Here is a 17,216-nt window from a genome sequence, read left to right as displayed (position 1 = left end):
CCCCAGAACCCTGGCGCCATGTTGGTGAGGGGCCGGCGCGCGTAAGAAGTTCCCTATGCTTGCGCAGGATGGCGCGGCCCAACTGCGCATGCGCAGGAATGAGCTGCCCCAACTGCGCATGCCCCAGTGGGGGCCAGAATAGGTCATGCCCGGGCCCTGTTTGCACCATCGTGAAACGCGATGGCGTTCACGACGCCGCGAAAACTTGGCTGCAATTTCGGATAATCTCGCCCTGTGTTATTTATTTGCTGCCATTACAATGCTTAACATGTAAACGGACAGAAATTTTCCAGAAGGAGGCTATTTGTTCCATCATATAGGTGTCAAGGATTGCAGTTATAAGAATCCAGACATTCGAGTGATATGGTTCTCACAAATCAGTCCTTACCTCCATCTAGTTCATCTGCTCCAAAATGATTGCGATAAAATAGCATGATATCTATCTTATAGCATTTGTACACAGTCACCAGACAGACCAGCAGCAAAAGTATAGCCCCCAATCCACCCGCAAGCTCCACAGTGTACATCAGCTCTGAAATGAAAGACAATAAGGCCAGCTTGGTGAGAAATACAGAAAAACAGGAAGTAACTGCAAATCAATTGTGAATTGATATGTAAACATCGCCCTCTTATGTGTGGTTAAACATTGTATTCTCATCTCTTTAGATTGAAATTGAAATTTGGAGTTTTCCAGTGGAAATGTACCAGATTTGCATTTAACTTTGAATCAAATTCTCATCCAAACAAACTACTTTCCTCTTTTGGAATATTGCATATTTAAAAAAAATATTTTCATTAAGGCATTTGTATAAACAGTAAATACAAACAAAAAACAAGAGCAAGAACAAACAGGACATCATAAATAACTAGCTAACAAACACCTCAATCCCCCTGCCATTTCTCTCCTCCCATCCTGCCTTCCCCTTTATCTTCCCTCTTCCCTCCTCCTCCCTCTGATACCTCAATCCTCGTTGAAGAAGTCGATGAACGGCTTCATCTCCGGGCAACCCTCGACCCACCCTCTCAAGACGAACTTGATTTTTTCCAACCTTAGGAACTCCGCCAAGTTGTTCACCCACCCCCCTGGTTTCGGTGCCTCCGGGTCCCTCCACCCAAGCAAAATCCATCTCCGGGCTATCAAAGGGGCAAAGGCCAAGACTTCGGCCTCTCTTGTCCCCTGGACTCTCGGGTCTAAGTATCTAAACCCGTTCCTGCTGTGCAGTTTATATTCCTTCTCGAGGTCCTTTAAGCTCGCAAAGCTGCCCCCCACAAACAGGTGCCGATAACGCTCAATTCCTGCCTGTCGCCACCCACTGAAACCTCGCGTCCAACCCTGTGATTGTCGCAAATCAGCGCCCACACTGAGGCATCTTCCAACCTCAGATGCTTCCGCAATTTCCCCCATACCCTCAGGCTGCAACCACCAATACTCCTAAAATCGTACCCCTGCACGGGGGCCGCCTCCATCCGCCCCCACGTCGACCAGTCCCCCACTACCCACTTCCTAACCATGGCTATCTTAGCTGCCCAGTAATAATTCATTATATCTGGCAAGGCCAACTCGCCCTCCCGTTGCCCCCACTCCAATTACACCTTCTTAACCCATGGGGTTTTCCCCTCCCACACAAACCCCAAAATCAAAGCGTTAACTTTTTAAAAAAATGATTTTGGGAGGAAGAAATGAAATGAAAATCGCTTATTGTCACAAGTAGGCTTCAAATGAAGTTACTGTGAAAAGATGGGGAGGTTCTGAAAGACAAACAAGAGCCCAGGCAGCACCGTCATTTTCACTATCTGCACCAGCCCTGCCAGCGACAGTGGCAACAAATCCCACTTCTTAAAATTCCCTTCATCTGTTCCACCAGCTGAGCCAGGTTCAGTTTATGCAGCTGCTCCCATCCCCACACCACCTGGATGCCCAAGTACTTGAAGCTCGCCCCACCACCTTAAACGGTAGCTCTCCTAACTTCCTCTCCTGCCCCCTGGCATTGACCATGAACACCTCACTCTTCCCCATATTTAGCTTGTATCTGGAAAACCAACCAAATTCCTCCAGGATACTCATGATTCCACCAATACCCCCAGTGGGTCCGAAATATCCAGCAGCAGGTCATCCGCCGCCGACAACAAAACCCTGTGCCCAACCCCTGCCCTCGCCAAATCCCTCTCTAACTCCTTGATGTTCTATGCACCATTGCCAGTTGCTCTATTGCCAAGGCAGAAAGCATTGAGGAGAGTGGGCACCCCTGCCTTGCCCCAAGATGTAGCCCGAAGTACCCCCTGCTCATCCGATTCATCCGCACGCTCGTTATCGGTGCACCGTACAACAATCGGACCCAGTCCACAAACTCCTGCCTGAACCCAAACCGCCCGAACACTTCCCACAGATACTCCCACTCCACCCTGTCGAAAGCCTTCTCTGTGTCCACTACCACTTCTATGCCCTGTCCCTCCTGAGACATCACTATCACATTTAATAATCTCCTAACATTGGCCGACAATTGCCTTGACTTTACAAGCTCCATCTGGTCTTCCCCTATAAACACAGGCACATCGTCCTCGATTCACGAGGCCAGGATCTTTGTCACCAACTTAGCGTCCACATTTATTAGCAATATCGGGCGGTAGGACCCACACTGCTCCGGATCTTTATCTTTCTTCAGTATTAAAGATATAGACGTCTGCGATAATCTCGGGGAAGTTCCACTTTTTCCCTTGCCTCATTATGTAATCTCACCAGCAGAGGCCCATGGTCCCCCCCAAACTTCTCATAAAATTCCACAGGGAACCCATCTGGGCTTGGGGCCTTCCCTGCTTGCATTGCTCTCATGCATTCCATCATTCCACCAGCCCAATAGGGGTGGCCCAACACCTCCACCTGTTCCTTCCCCACCCTGGGGAACTTCAAAGTCCTCTAGCAACCAACAAAAAAAAAGACAGAAAAAGAAAACATCCCCTCACACCTCGTTCAAGGTTCAGTGTTCTCCTTCTTCTGCCAGTTCATTGTCTCTCAAAAATTCCATCGCCTCCTCTGGTGTCCCGAAATAATGTTCTTGGCTGTTGAAAGTCACCCAGAGGTGGGCCGGGTACAACATCCCAAACTTCACCTTTTAAAGAGGGCAGCCTTCACCCGACTGAACACGGCTCTCCTCCTCGCCAGGTCCACACCCAGGTCCTGGTACACCCGAAGCTCATTCCCTTCCCAGGTGCACTTCCTCGCCTGACTCACCCATCTCAATATCTTTTCCTTATCCAGGAATCGGTGTAATCTCACCACCGTCTCCTTCGGCAGCTCATTAGCCTGCAGCAGCTCGTCCGCCTGCGGCTTCCTCATCAACGCCCTGTGTGCTCGGTCGACCTCCAGGGGCCGGTCAAAGGCCCCCCCACCCATCAGTATCTCCAGCACCTTGGCTACATATAGCCGGCGTCCGCTCCCTTGATGCCTTCAGGCATCCCCACGATTCTTAAGTTCTGTCTCCAGGAGCGATTCGCCAGGTCCTCCACCTTCTCCTTTGACCGCTTCTGGGTCTCCCACATCACGCCTATTTTGGCCGCCAATGATGCAAGCCACTCCTCGTGCTCCCCCACCATCTCCTCCACTTTCTGAATGGCCTGACCCTGTGACTTCAGCCTCTGTTCAACGTGGTCAATTCCCACTTTTAATGGTTCCACAGCCTTGGCTAGATCGTCCTGGGCTTCCCTTCTCTGCTGGCTGATCTTCTCATTTAAGAAGTCCACCAGATGCCCCATCGACCACTGGGCAGGGTTGGCAGTCCCTTTACCCTCCGCCATCTTAACCTGTGGCGCACAAAGATTCTCTTGTTCCAACTACTCCCTTCTTTTCGCCCCACTCCTGGTCCATGGATCCATCCACCAGCCCCGCCAGTGGAGTTTGACTTTCATCAGTCACCCCTGCACCTCCTTTCAGCGAAACATCCACCCAACAAGTGGGGAAAAGGTAAAAAAAACTGGTTGAGCAGAAGCTGCCAAATGTGCGACCACTCACTCCATGGCAGCCATTGGAGTGAGTGGTCACACATGTTTAAGAAGGGAGGGAGGCCGAAGACGGGAAATGATAGGCCGGTTGGCCTGGCTTCAGTCATTGGTAAGGTGTTAGAGTCCATTGTTAAAGGTGAAATCGCGGAGTACTTGGAAGTGCATGTTAAAATAGGAGTAAGTCAGCACGGCTTTGTCAAGGGGAGGTGATGTCTGACAAATCTGTTAGAGTTCTTTGAGGAGGTAACAAGGAGGTTAGATAAAGGAGAACCAGTGGACGTGATTTATTTAGATTTCCAGAATGGTCTTTGACAAGGTGTCACATAGGAGACTGTTAAATAAGTTAAGAGCCCATGGTGTTAGGGTAAGGTCCTGGCATGGATAGAGGATTGGCTGACTGGCAGAAGGCAGAGAGTGGGGACAAAGGGGTCTTTTTCAGGATGACAGCCGGCGACTCGTGGTGTGCCTCAGAGGTCTGTGCTGGGACCACAACTTTTCACAATACATATTAATGACCTGGAAGAAGGAACTGAAGGCACTGTTGCTAAGTTTGCAGATGATGAAATGAAATAAAAATCGCTTATTGTCACAAGTAGGCTTCAATGAAGTTACTGTGAAAAGCCCCTAGTCACCACATTCCGGCACCTGTTCGGGGAGGCTGTTACGGGAATTGAACCGTGCTGCTGGCCTGCCTTGGTCTGCTTCCAAAGCCAGCGATTTAGCCCTGTGCTAAACAGCCCCAGTACAAAGATCTGTAGAGGGACAGGTAGTATTGAGGAAGTAGGCGGGCTGCAGAAAGACTTGGACAGGCTAGGAGAGTGGGCAAAGAAGTGGCAGATGGAATACAATGTGGAAAAGTGTGAGGTTATGCATTTTGGAAGGAGAAATGGAGGCATAGACTAATTTCAAAATGGGAAAATGCTTAAGAAATCAGAAGCGCAAAGGGACTTGGGAGTCCTTGTTCATGATTCTCTTAAGGTTAACATGCCGGTTCAGTCGGCAGTTAGCATTCATGTCGAGAGGGCTGGAATACAAGTACTTCTGAGGCTAAATTTCTGGTCAGACCCCATTTGGAGTATTGTGAGCAGTTTTGGGCCCTGTATCAAAGGAGGATGTGCTGGCCTTGGTAAAGGTCCAGAGGAGATTCACAAGAATGATCCCTGGAATGAAGAGCTTGTTGTATGACGAACGGTTCAGGACTCTGAGTCTGTACTCGTTGGAGTTTAGAAGGATGAGGGGGGTCTGATGAGGGGGGATCTGATTGAAACTTACAGGATACTGCGAGGCCTGGATAGAGTGGACGTGGACAGGATGCTTCCACTTGTGTGGAAAACTAGAAGCAGAGGACACAATCTCAGACTAAAGGGACGACCCTTCAAAACAGTCATGGGGAGAAGGCAGGAGAGTGGGGATGAGAAAGATATCAGCCATGTTTGAATGGCAGAGCAGACTCGATGGGCCGAGTGGCCTAATTCTGCTCCTATGTCTTATGGAAGAACGAATATGTGCAGATATGGAATAAGTCCAAATATGTGCAGGTTAGGTGGATTGGCCAAGCTAAATTAGTGTCCCTTAGTGTCCAAAAAATGTCAGATGGGGTTACTGGGTTACGGGGATAGGGTGGAGGAGTGGGCTTAGGTAGGGTGCCCTTTCCAAGGGCCGGTGCAGACTCGATGGGCCGAATAGCCTCCTTCTGTACTGTAAATTCTATGATTCTATGATATTGCATATTTATCCCGAATAACAAAGCTACATGACATCTTGAACAATCTCCCCCACATTTTCTCCTCTTAAAAGGTATTCCAAACTCTCAATTCCTCTGAATCTGACCTCCTTGTGTATCATCATGCTTTTATACCTCACTATTTGCATGCATCCCTTCAGTTGTCTCGGCCCAGTCCTCTGAGGTTCCCCCTCTGAACTCTTCAGACTCCCTTCTCCTTTTGTAAAATCTTATTTAATAAGACTAGTGAGGCTTTAGGAGATGGGTCTCCCAGTCACCGTGATCCCCTGTAATTAGTTGGATCAATTTTGGGGACTGGAAAGCAATTAACCCACTTGATTCCCCAAATTGGCCTATGGTTTCCTTTTAAAATAACCTTTTTATTTCTTCTCAGAGGAGATTGTGTAGCTTTTTGAATGGGAGTGGGAAATTCTCAAGATGCAGCAAAAGATAATGAATGCATCCACTGATAATGCAGATGTCTGCAATGAGTGCACTGGTGGGAGCTTAGGGCTTGAAGGAGAGCAACATTTTGCAGTAATCACCCTCAGGGGTAAAGTAATGAAGAGCTGATGTTGCAGAATATACAGCTGCCACAATGCTGTTTACAGATGCTGATTTCTGAAACATGTCTTCACTCATCACTGCCGGTGCTACATAGGTATTCTAATGAATGCATTTATACTGTAGAAAATGACACTCTAGTCTTAAATGGATCACCTTTTCAATATCAAAAAAGTATAATGCCATTGAGCACCTATAACAGATACCTGAGTACGAAGTCTTACAACACCAGGTTAAAGTCCAACAGGTTTGTTTCGATGTCACTAGCTTTCGGAGCGCAGCTCCTTCCTCAGGTGAATGAAGAGGTATGTTCCAGAAACACATATATAGACAAATTCAAAGATGCCAAACAATGCTTGGAATGCGACCATTAGCAGGAGATTAAATCTTTACAGATCCAGAGATGGGGTAACCCCAGGTTAAAGAGGTGTGAATTACATCAAGCCAGGACAGTTGGTAGGATTTCGCAGGCCAGATGGTGGGGGATGAATGTAATGTGACATGAATCCCAGGTCCTGGTTGAGGCCGCACTCATGTGTGCGGAACTTGGCTATAAGTTTCTGCTCGGCGATTCTGCGTTGTCGCGCGTCCTGAAGGCCGCCTTGGAGAACGCTTACCCGGAGATCAGAGGCTGAATGCCCTTGACTGCTGAAGTGTTCTCCGACTGGAAGGGAACATTCCTGCCTGGTGATTGTTGTGTTAGATGCTATCAATTTCAAGCACACTCTTAGCAATGGTTATACAAACAATAATAATAGTTCTTCCATGTCATCAATTTTAGCTGATTTCACTGTTTGCACCATGGTTGGAATGAATTACAATTCATTAGAAGGCTGTGATAGATTTTTAGATGTTATATCTGCAGGCTTTTCAGCATGTAACTTGTGGTATGGTATTGATTTCACTGAATGCTCACTCTTTTTAATTTTTGTAGATATCCAAATACCCTGCACTAATGGGTGTTCAGAGGGCAGGTGGGGGAATCTTGGGCGGGGTTCTCCCATCCCGTGGCAGAGTCCACGCCATCGTAAACACCGTCGCGTTTTACGACGGCGTGAACGGGCCGCTGCCAGGAGTAATTCTGGCCCCGACATGGGGCCAGCACAGTGCTGGAGCGGTTCACGCTGCCCCAGCTGCCGATCCTGGCGCGAAATGTGCGGGACTCAGTGTATTAACTGCGGCTGCTTGGCCCATCCCGGGCCGAGAATCGGCCAACTGGCAGTGTAGAGCGGCCCCCAACCGGCGCCGCGCCAAACATGCCGGCGGCAATGGCCCTGATTCTCCACTCTGTGGAGAATCCCATGCCGGTGTCAGTGCGGCGTGGCCCGGTCGCGGGGATTCTCCGGCCCTGCCCCGGGCTGAGAGAATCCGCCCCTTGTCCTTTGGTCTCTTACCGAAAATTGATATGCAAGATGGATAGCATTTCCAAATACTCTCCTTTTTTTTAATAAATGTTTTTTACTGGGTTTTTGAACAAAGTATATTTACCGTTGTGTACACAGGATAAGAAACACACATATATATATATATACACACATATATAGAAGAGAAGGGCACACCCAAACATACCAAAGAAAAGAAAATAGTAAATAGTAAAAAAAAAAATACAATAAAAAATAAAATAGGATAACTGGTTGGGTATTGTGCACCAGCTCAACAGCAGCAACTCTGTACAACTGGCAAGATTATTTACAACACATAAGTAGGTGACTGTTTGCGGGAGGGAGGCAAGCGGGGGGGGGGGGGGGGCGGTGGGTGGAGACCGGGGAGGTAAATATACATTTGGGTGCCGGAGAGACAATTACAGTGGGCAATACTGGAATGGGTTTGGTGCTGTTGTCGCTTGCTTCTCCCGGACGGATCTCGCTGCCGTCTTGCGCTCACCGCCACTTCTGTCGTTCCTCCCATCTCTCGTCTTCATTCTTCTCGTTCCCTACTCCTGGAGATTCCATGTTCGTTATTGTATCCCGTGCCTTCCTTCCGGCTCTCATTTCCCTGCCTCCCCCCCCCACCTCCATGGTTCTCCTCTCTTGTTCCCTATCTCTTTATCTCCCCTCCCGTCCCCTCCTCCTGTGGTTCGCCTTTCTCTCCTCGTAGGTGTAGCTGTTCCCCCCATCCCCCTCTCCCGGTCTATCTCTCCCTTTCATGCTTTGGCTACTTTCCCCTGATTCTTGACGACCTGGCTATTCTTCCTCTTGCTCGTTGGCCACAAACAGGTCCCGGAACAATTGCGTGAATGGCTCCCACGTTCTGTGGAAGCCGTCGTCTGACCCTCGGATGGCGAATTTGCTTTTCTCCATTTGGAGAGATTCCGAGAGGTCGGACAGCCAGTCTGCAGCTTTGGGTGGTGCTGCTGACCGCCAGCCAAACAGGATTTTACGGCGGGCGATCAGGGAGGCAAAGGCAAGGGCGTCTGCCCTCCTCCCCAGGAATAGATCTGGCTGGTCCGAAACCCCTCATCCCCACCACTTTGGACATTGCCTCGAAGAAGGCTGTCCAGTACCCTGCACATCTGGGGCAAGACCAGAACATATGGGTGTGGTTGGCTGGGCCTCCTTGGCACCGTTCACATCTATCCTCCACCTCCAGGAAGAACCTACTCATACGGGTTCTTGTTAAGTGGGCTCTATGTACCACTTTTAGTTGCGTCAGGCTGAGCCTTGCGCACGTGGAGGTGGAGTTGACCCGATGCAGTGCTTCGCTCCAGAGTCCCCACCCGATTTCAATCCTTAGGTCCTCCTCCCATTTCTTTCTTGTTGCGCCCAGTACGGTGTCGGCCCTTTCTATCATTCGGTCATACATGTCACTACAGTTTCCTTTGTCAAATATGCTTGCGTCCAGTACTTCTTCCAGTCGTGTCTGTAGGGGCGGTTGTGGGTACGTCCTTGTCTCCTTTCATAGGAAGTTTTTGAGCTGTAGATACCTTAGCTTGTTCCCCCTGGCTAGCTGGAATTTCTCTGTCAGTTCGTCCAGTGTTGCGATCCTGCTGTCCGTGTATAGGTCTCTGACTGTCAGTGTCCCTCCATCCTGCCCCCACCTTTTGAAGGTAGCGTCAGTCAGTGCTGGTGTGAACCTATGGTTGTTACAGATGGGAGCTTTGTCCGACATTTTGGTCAGGCCAAATTGCTGCCGTAGTTGGTTCCAGGATTGGAGAGTGGCTATCACCACCGGGCTGCTGGTATGTTTTTTGGGTGGGATGGGAGTGCTGCCGTGGCGAGGGCCCGGAGGGAGGTCCCCATGCAGCCAAATACTCTCCTGACCAAAATAATCAAATAAAGATTGCATTGTTATCGCACCTTTCACAACATCAGGATGGTCAAAAGCATGTCACCTATGATGAAGTATTTTTGAAGTGCAGTCACAGTTCTAATGTGGATAATACGGCCACCAACTTGCACACAGCAAAGTCCAACAAAAAGCAGTTTGACAGGAGCCAATTAATCTGTTCTTTTAGGGATCTTGGTTGAGGGATAAATATTGGTTTGGACACATGAGAACTCCCCGCTATTATGCAAAATAATGCATGGGATATTTTAAAGTTACCTGAAAGGGGAAATGGGCCTGGGTTTATTTAATTTCTCATCTAACAGATGCCACACTGATAACGCAGCACCCCTTCAACATTGTACTGGAATGTCCGTCAAAATGTTCATGTTCAAATCTCTAGAGTAGTGTTTAAACCCACAATCTTTGGACTCAGAAGCAAGTGTGCTACCAATAAGCTGCAGCTGACATAGCTTTTGTCACCTATTCAGCTGTCTTTGTGAGCTTCTGAAGCATGAGGAACTGTTTGGCTAGGCATACCTTCAGGTATTGAGCTAAATATGACATGGATTGAATTATGTACTACACTACTTTAAATTTGAAAAAAAGAAAAATGCCTCAAGAGAGTGTTCAGGACTTTTCTCAGACCTCTGTTTCTGCAAGTTTGTAATCAGTCATTAGAAAGTACACCAGGCTGAAACTCCCTTCAATCTTCCCTCCGGCCTGTGGAGAAATATCAATCCTCCAGAAGCTGACTTCAGGTGAGATCAGAAGCTCACAGTGAGGTGAACTGCCGACAGGAATATGGACCCTCCTACTGCAGCCTGGCATAGAATAATTTATGTTAATCTAACATCATTGTCGTTGGCAGCAGCGTGCCATTAGCCGGTTTAGTACGGTTTCAGACACACATGGATTAACATTTAAAAGAACTCATTCCAATGCAAGTCTAATATAATTGCAGAATGTCTCAATTAGACTCTCACTGAACCTGATGCACTTCCATTCGCAATTAAACCACCTTTAAAGTCCAATTAGATTGCAACATTAAGCACAGACTACACTGTGCTGAATCTCCAAGATCACTAACTATGTGGAGTCACATTTATAACTCTAAAATAAAGTATGGTAAATAGTGAAGCAAATTAAACTATTTGTAAATAATGCATTAGAATTCAGTCTTTGCATCTTCTCGGAAACATCAGCACTATTAATACTGTATAGGGTACATAATATTATGCGATTGAACAATGTTTTATACTTTTAGTGCAATTATTATGTATGAATACAAGATAAAAATATTGTTCAGTTACATTGTATCTGTTATATCAACCAGTTACTCAAACATTAATGAATATCGTATCTGCATTCTTCTCCCAACATACACTTATCTAATCAATCACCCCTATGAAATTTAAAAAACATACTTTCACTCATTGTATTTGTAGGTAAAATATACACTGATTGCCCAACAGAATGCTAGCTCTGAAGTAATCAACCCTGGGAATAGTGTTTGTTTAACACTAAAAATGTTTCTACTAGCTTGCTATAGAAATACTTCTGGATGTTCACTGCAAAACCCTAGACGTCTGAATAGATACATGCACTTTGACAATAGATATTTCAGAATATCAGAAATTAGTTTGCTGTTTCTTTTCATCGAAGCTCTTTTGCTGTAGGCTGTTTATTCCAAGCTGCAAGAATGTAACAAATGCCTCAAGTTAAAGAAATACTCCAGGACGGAAGCCTACGATTAATAGAGAAAAACCCGATTTACAAACCAGGCCCTGGACACATGGGCCGTAATTCTCTGGCTGTTCGCTGGTGGTGGGATTCTTTGATTCCGCCGGAAGCACACCACCTCCCGTGGGTTCCCCAGTGGTGTTGGGTGGCTTCAATGGGAATTCCCATTGACAGAGGAGGGACCAGAGAATCTCGCTGCCAGCGAACGGCTCGCCGCCTCCCACAGCCGAAAAACACGCGACTAGGTGCCGGAAAATCCCCCCCCCCCCGTGATAGTGAGGTATCTGAGCAATATACTAAGCCCTACAATACAGAATAGAAATATTCCTTAAACACATAAAGAGCATGCAATGAGATACCAAATACAATTAATTTACTGTTACCACCCCTTAGTGCGAACTAGAGCTGGAATCTTCTGTTCTGAATTCCAAGTATTGTGGTGGGCGCAGAAGTGGGAATGATTTCTGCTAGGAAGGTATGACAGCTGGCCATGCATGATCTTGCATTGTTCAATTCATTAAATATGCATCTGCAAGGTGCGTGCTGATTTTCGTGGTAGTACATGAGGAAGTCACTGTTGCCTTGTGCTATCAAAAGTCTGGGCGCCATATTTAAAGGGCACCCGCACAACTTGCACTAGCCCTTCCAACTTTGCCTGTCCACTGATGCACCCTTCCCTGTTAACTCTTCCTTCCTTCCTTTGTCCTCCACACAATTTGCACTGCCATCACTTGCTCTCAGGCACAGGCATGCATTTATAGGCACTCCCCAAAGACACCAATGCAGCGGCTACTCACATTTAATCCCAGAAGAAGTCAACCTTGCCAATTGCACGCCACTTATGTGCAGTGGTAAAAGTGAACACTCTAATCTCTTAATTTGGAGGGGGAACTTAATTCTGGTGGACTGGTCTTCATAACATAAGCAATGAGTCCAAATTCAGGTGGTTTGTGATTATTTTGGATCATCCTCCAGTGGCGAATGGATTTTAAATCTGAAACATATAGGCCCATATTTTCTGGGAATTGGCAACAACCGTCAGATTGCTCCTACTTTTCGGTGCCATGACGAAGCTCTGCATTTCTCCCCGGATCTTCTGATCCCATCTTCTTTTTAAATTGTGGAGCAGACTTTCATCGAACTGCTCCCTCATATCGGTGGATTGTCGGGGATGGCCAGCCACGTCTACTTATTGGGCTGCAAACATACTGAGAAGCTGGTAACCATTTTTTTCCATTTTGTCAGTAAATGAGTCTATGCGTGAATAAATGGGTAAATGTGCAGGTGTGTGAGTGGTTAGGGTGGGTGAGGTGAGTGGGAAGGGTGGCAGCTGGGAAGGGTGGCAGGTGATTGAGGTGAGGGGGGTGGTTATGCCAGGCCCAGGTGGGCTTGTCAGGTTGGGGTCTATTCATGTTCGGTTGGGGGGACAGTCGGAGTCAGGGACAGTGTTGGGGGAGGCGAGAGAGAGTCTGGATGTGGGAGCTTACCAGGTCGGGTTGGGGAGGAGCCAGGGTGTTTTTTAAAATTTGTTTGTGGGATGGGGTGTCATTGGCTGGTCCAGTAATTATTGCCCATCCCTGAGGGCGTTTAAGAGTCAACCACATTGCTGTGGATCTGGAGTCACATGTAGACCAAACCAGGTAAGGACTACAGATTTCCTTCCCTAAAGGACATTAGTGAACCAGGTGGGTCTTTACGACAATCAATAATGGTTTCTCGGTCATCATTAGATTTTTAGTTCTACATTTAAAAAAAATCAAATTCAAATTTCACCATCTGCCATGGGAGGATTTGAACCAGGTCCCCAGAACATTACCTTGGGTCTCTGGATTACTCGTCCAACGATGATACCACTACGCCACTACCTGCCCTTGGGGAAGCAAGTCGGGAGTCAAGATAAGTCTGGGGTCAGTTGTATAGTTGTCCAGGAATTAAACTAGGACTTTTCCATCTAACATTCCTGGGTAACTATTCAGTAAATCAGAACTATCGAAAACCTCTGACTCTAATTTAGAGTCGGAGACTTTTTTGGAGGGTCAGGTGTTGCTGAGAAATTGTCCTTCGGAAGTTCAAATATCTCAAACAATTCCCACAGAGTCAATGCTTCAAGATTTCCACAAGGTCCCGATGTGAACCTTTGAACATACGTCCGGTCTCCAACAATCTGGAGACTAGAAGATCTGAGCCATTCAATTTAACCTGATTAACCACTTTAAAATAAACCATCATCTTATTCAGCTGGTTAGAAACAACAACCTTTTGTGATGAAAGATTATTATATCAGCAAGGATATACGAATGTAAAAAGAATTCAGATTGCTTCTTCCAGGAAAGTGTTTGAAAACTATGGGAGCACAGTGATCTGATGAACCTCTTGGGGGACCTGCATCAAGAATTCAATGACTATTGCTTAAAAACAATCATTAACTGAAAGGCCTGCTGCTAACTGATAATGTTACAGTGTTTATTGGCTGTGAATGATCCTCGAGATAGAAACAGTAGGACAAGTGCCCTACAATTCAAAGGCAATTATGTGCAGCACTCTGGCAGCTGATAACTTCAGTGAAATCTCAGCAAGCAGCTGGACAATACATGATTTACGAGTGGAGCAAACAAAGTTCTGCATTTGAATTTTTGAAACGCACTGAGCAAAACTCTTTTCTGGGACGGCAAAAATTGCAGTGCTTAACCAAAAAGACCTTTCACAAAATTGTTTGCGGAATACGGTTGACTCCAAAAACGTTCATGAAGAACTGCAGTTAGTAAGAGAGGAAATAGCATGGAAACACGAGAGGGGGAGCAAAGCTGTAATTATGATCAAACCAGCAGTAGTTTTTAGTAGAGGAGTAATATGCATGTACTATCCTGACCTTTTCTTTTTAACTGTTCAAATAAAGCATGACGGAAGTCTTGAAATTACTGTGTGCGAAATGAACATATGAACAATTAACATAAAACCCATTGCTTCCATTAAAATAATAGATGGATTTGATGGGTATATGTTGAATGAGTGATAATATAGCAACTGGCAGATGAAACTTCATGGATTTTATGTATTTGTACCAATCGTTTTACAAGTGTTGATGACATTTTCGCTTTATTATTCCTGAAGGATCCTAGACATACTTAATTTATTTTCTCTATACCGTGTTATAAATAACATTTCTCTGTAGTGGTTAAGCAAATTATTTTACTGGCAGTGAACAATAAAACTGCTTATCATGTGAAATCATAGCAGTTTGCGGAACCACAACATGAAAGGCAATAATGTATGATGATCTTGATTGCTAGCCATGTGTGATCTGCAGAAATTGTTTATGGACTCCAGAAACTCTATCTTGATTACTTATCACTGAGAAGTGACACGGCTTCCCATCATTCTACAACATATCGTTCATCAAACAAACATTGCGTTCAGAAGGACAAATTATCACTATTTGTCAATGCCACGATCTTGAGTTTAAGCAGAAAAGGTCCCTCGTGTTACAAAACTAAACAAAAATGAAGAAGTCCCATACATTTAAGTGATGGATTGGAGTCATTCCCAAACAGCTCAATGCCTCAGGAAATGTTACCCTCAATATAAATGTGGCCGCGTTTCATCTGCCAGACAATGGGCACGTCCTCCGTGGCATCACTTGTCCTATTTAAGAAAGTATATAACTGATCATTGCCTTCTATTGTCCGGCAGCCTGGCGAAGCAATAGTTGCTTAAGAGGAAGCATATTGTTAGATCAATGGTAATAGCAGCCATGCCACAACCAGCCAAGCAGAGATGGGGAGAGTAAATGAAGTACATGAATACATGTCTGCATGTAATATTTGTAGTCATTTTTATAAGCAGCAGAAATGATCTGCTTACTGACCAGACACAGTTTAGGATACAGGAGGCATTGACTCAGAAGTGTTAGCTGCTACCTTCATTCACATCATATAATTTGAAGCTTTTAAACCGACATGGAAATAATTTCTGGTTTGTCAAGGACAGTACCTTTTGAAATGTGTTCTGTTAGGTAGTAAAATGCACTGCGTAGTTGTTGTCATTACATGTGACCTTCCAGCCATGAAGTATAGGACATTTATTAGCAAATGAATACCAGGACTGCAGTTCATATACAGTAAAATAAATCTTTTTTAAAAATTTGAATAAGGCATAAAAGTAATTTATCCTCATATATAAATACTCTGATGCACTAAGATGCAAAGTACATAATATAAAACACTGAAGCAAGGAAGGTATAATATTTCTAAGTTAAATATTAAATGGTACATTAGATTAAGAGTACAGCATTTAATATTACTAGCCTCACCGTTATTTATAGAGCACAATCTGGCCCATTGTGCTCTCACCATTGTAAGCGAATTTGACAGTTTTTCTCCATTGTATTATCCATGAGACTTTACCTCTCCCTCATTCTTTGGAGTTTCTATCAGCTTGCCTTTCTAGAAAACGGATTTGTGAAGGACACAGCTGGCTACCACAAATCAAATAACTGTCCTTGGTACTTAGTGCAAGAAACCATTGACATATCCAAACACCTGAACCTTCCTCTCAGCACTCTAATGGCTTCCTCAATGTAATTTCTGGTTCTAAAATGTACTTCACTGCAGCACTGAACTGTGGCAGAGGTGCCCTATAAAGCCAAGTGATGAACCATTGGAGGAACAGATACTTTTTGTCATCCAGCAGTCAACTTGGCACTTGCTCTCAATATTGAAATAGTACAGGCATGCTCGTCTGCTGGAGCAGAAAACTATCATGACAGCTCCTAACATAATGTACACTACTATGCAGGAATCTGTCTCTCTAATCATCTATTAACTGAAAATTCAAAGAATGAAAACCTCTTCAATTGAAGTAATTTGGCGAGCACATTTTCACAAATGTAATGAATAGACTGAAAGTCCCTGGTGAAATCTGTAAGAGTTGATAACCCCTCTCATTCATCTGCTTAGGATCACAATCAAACTGAAGTATCTTGCCAAGTGATTTGTAACTTGATTGATGGAATTATGCACATTGAATTAATTGATATGGCATGAATCTCCAAAGGTTGCTTGAAATAAGTCACAGACACAAAGTTGTGAAGTAAGTAAAGTCATCATAGTTCCAGATGACCATCGGCCACTTTCCCCTTTGAGGGGGAGAGCTCACTGGTGGGAATTTAACCTGAGGATCACTACACCTCAGGTGAGGGGCAAAATTGAGAAGGTGGGGCCTTCATGAAGAACCTCAGCTGGTACTGGAATTGAACTCATGCTGTTGGCCTCGCTCTGCATCACAAACCAGCCGACCAACCAATTGAGCTAAATTTGTGACCTTCTCTAGCACCACAAGTGTAGTCTGTGCCATTGAAAGCCTTAGGATCTGGCTGGAGCATTGAACTGAGCTCATCCAAAGTTTTGTGGCTGAATCAAAGTCTCCTGAAACATAATTCACCGAGGAAGACTCAGGGATGGCTGCCTAGGCCAACCTGTCCTGCCAATTTGCTTCCTTAACCATCTCCTGCAGATACTTCTGCTTTTCTTTCTCCAAGTAAATCATGTGAAGCGGGCTTCCCATAGAGAATCCCATTCTTCAACCTCAGTAATATATTTCCCAACATATCCTCAGAACAACGCTCTGCACAGTGTGTGAAGGCAGGGAAATAGTAGCCAAAGGGTCGACAGTTGAACAAACCATTCTTTTTTAATCTGCTATCAATGGAAACTGTCAGCACAATTAAAACAAAAACAGTTGACCTTTAAGAAACTATAATTCATCTTGAAACGTTGGTTATTGGGAGAATGATTGCTTTAAGCAGCCACCTTTTAACAGGGCTAATTGAAAGTTGGAAATTATGGAATTTAGGATGGATGATGTTACCATATGCTAAATCCATCTTTTGCATGGCGGGTTCTTCAGTCACAGGTACAAGGGCTAAGTG

General features: G+C 45.4%; 1 protein-coding gene across 2 annotated transcripts in view; it reads right to left on the bottom strand.

Moving 5' to 3' along the window:
• LOC140428010 (interleukin-1 receptor accessory protein-like 1) overlaps positions 1-17,216 on the bottom strand; it is a 2,037,829-nt gene that overhangs the window by 28,566 nt on the left and 1,992,047 nt on the right. For both annotated transcript variants that reach the window (XM_072513958.1, XM_072513959.1), the window contains exon 9: positions 389-532. In XM_072513958.1, coding sequence (XP_072370059.1) covers positions 389-532 — 144 coding nt within the window. The remainder of the gene's footprint in view (positions 1-388; positions 533-17,216) is intronic.

Source organism: Scyliorhinus torazame, chromosome 8, assembly GCF_047496885.1.
Source record: "Scyliorhinus torazame isolate Kashiwa2021f chromosome 8, sScyTor2.1, whole genome shotgun sequence".
NCBI classification, from domain to species: Eukaryota; Metazoa; Chordata; class Chondrichthyes; order Carcharhiniformes; family Scyliorhinidae; genus Scyliorhinus; species Scyliorhinus torazame.
The sequence above is the reverse complement of the archived record's forward strand: the minus strand, read 5'-3'. Positions and strand labels throughout refer to the sequence as shown.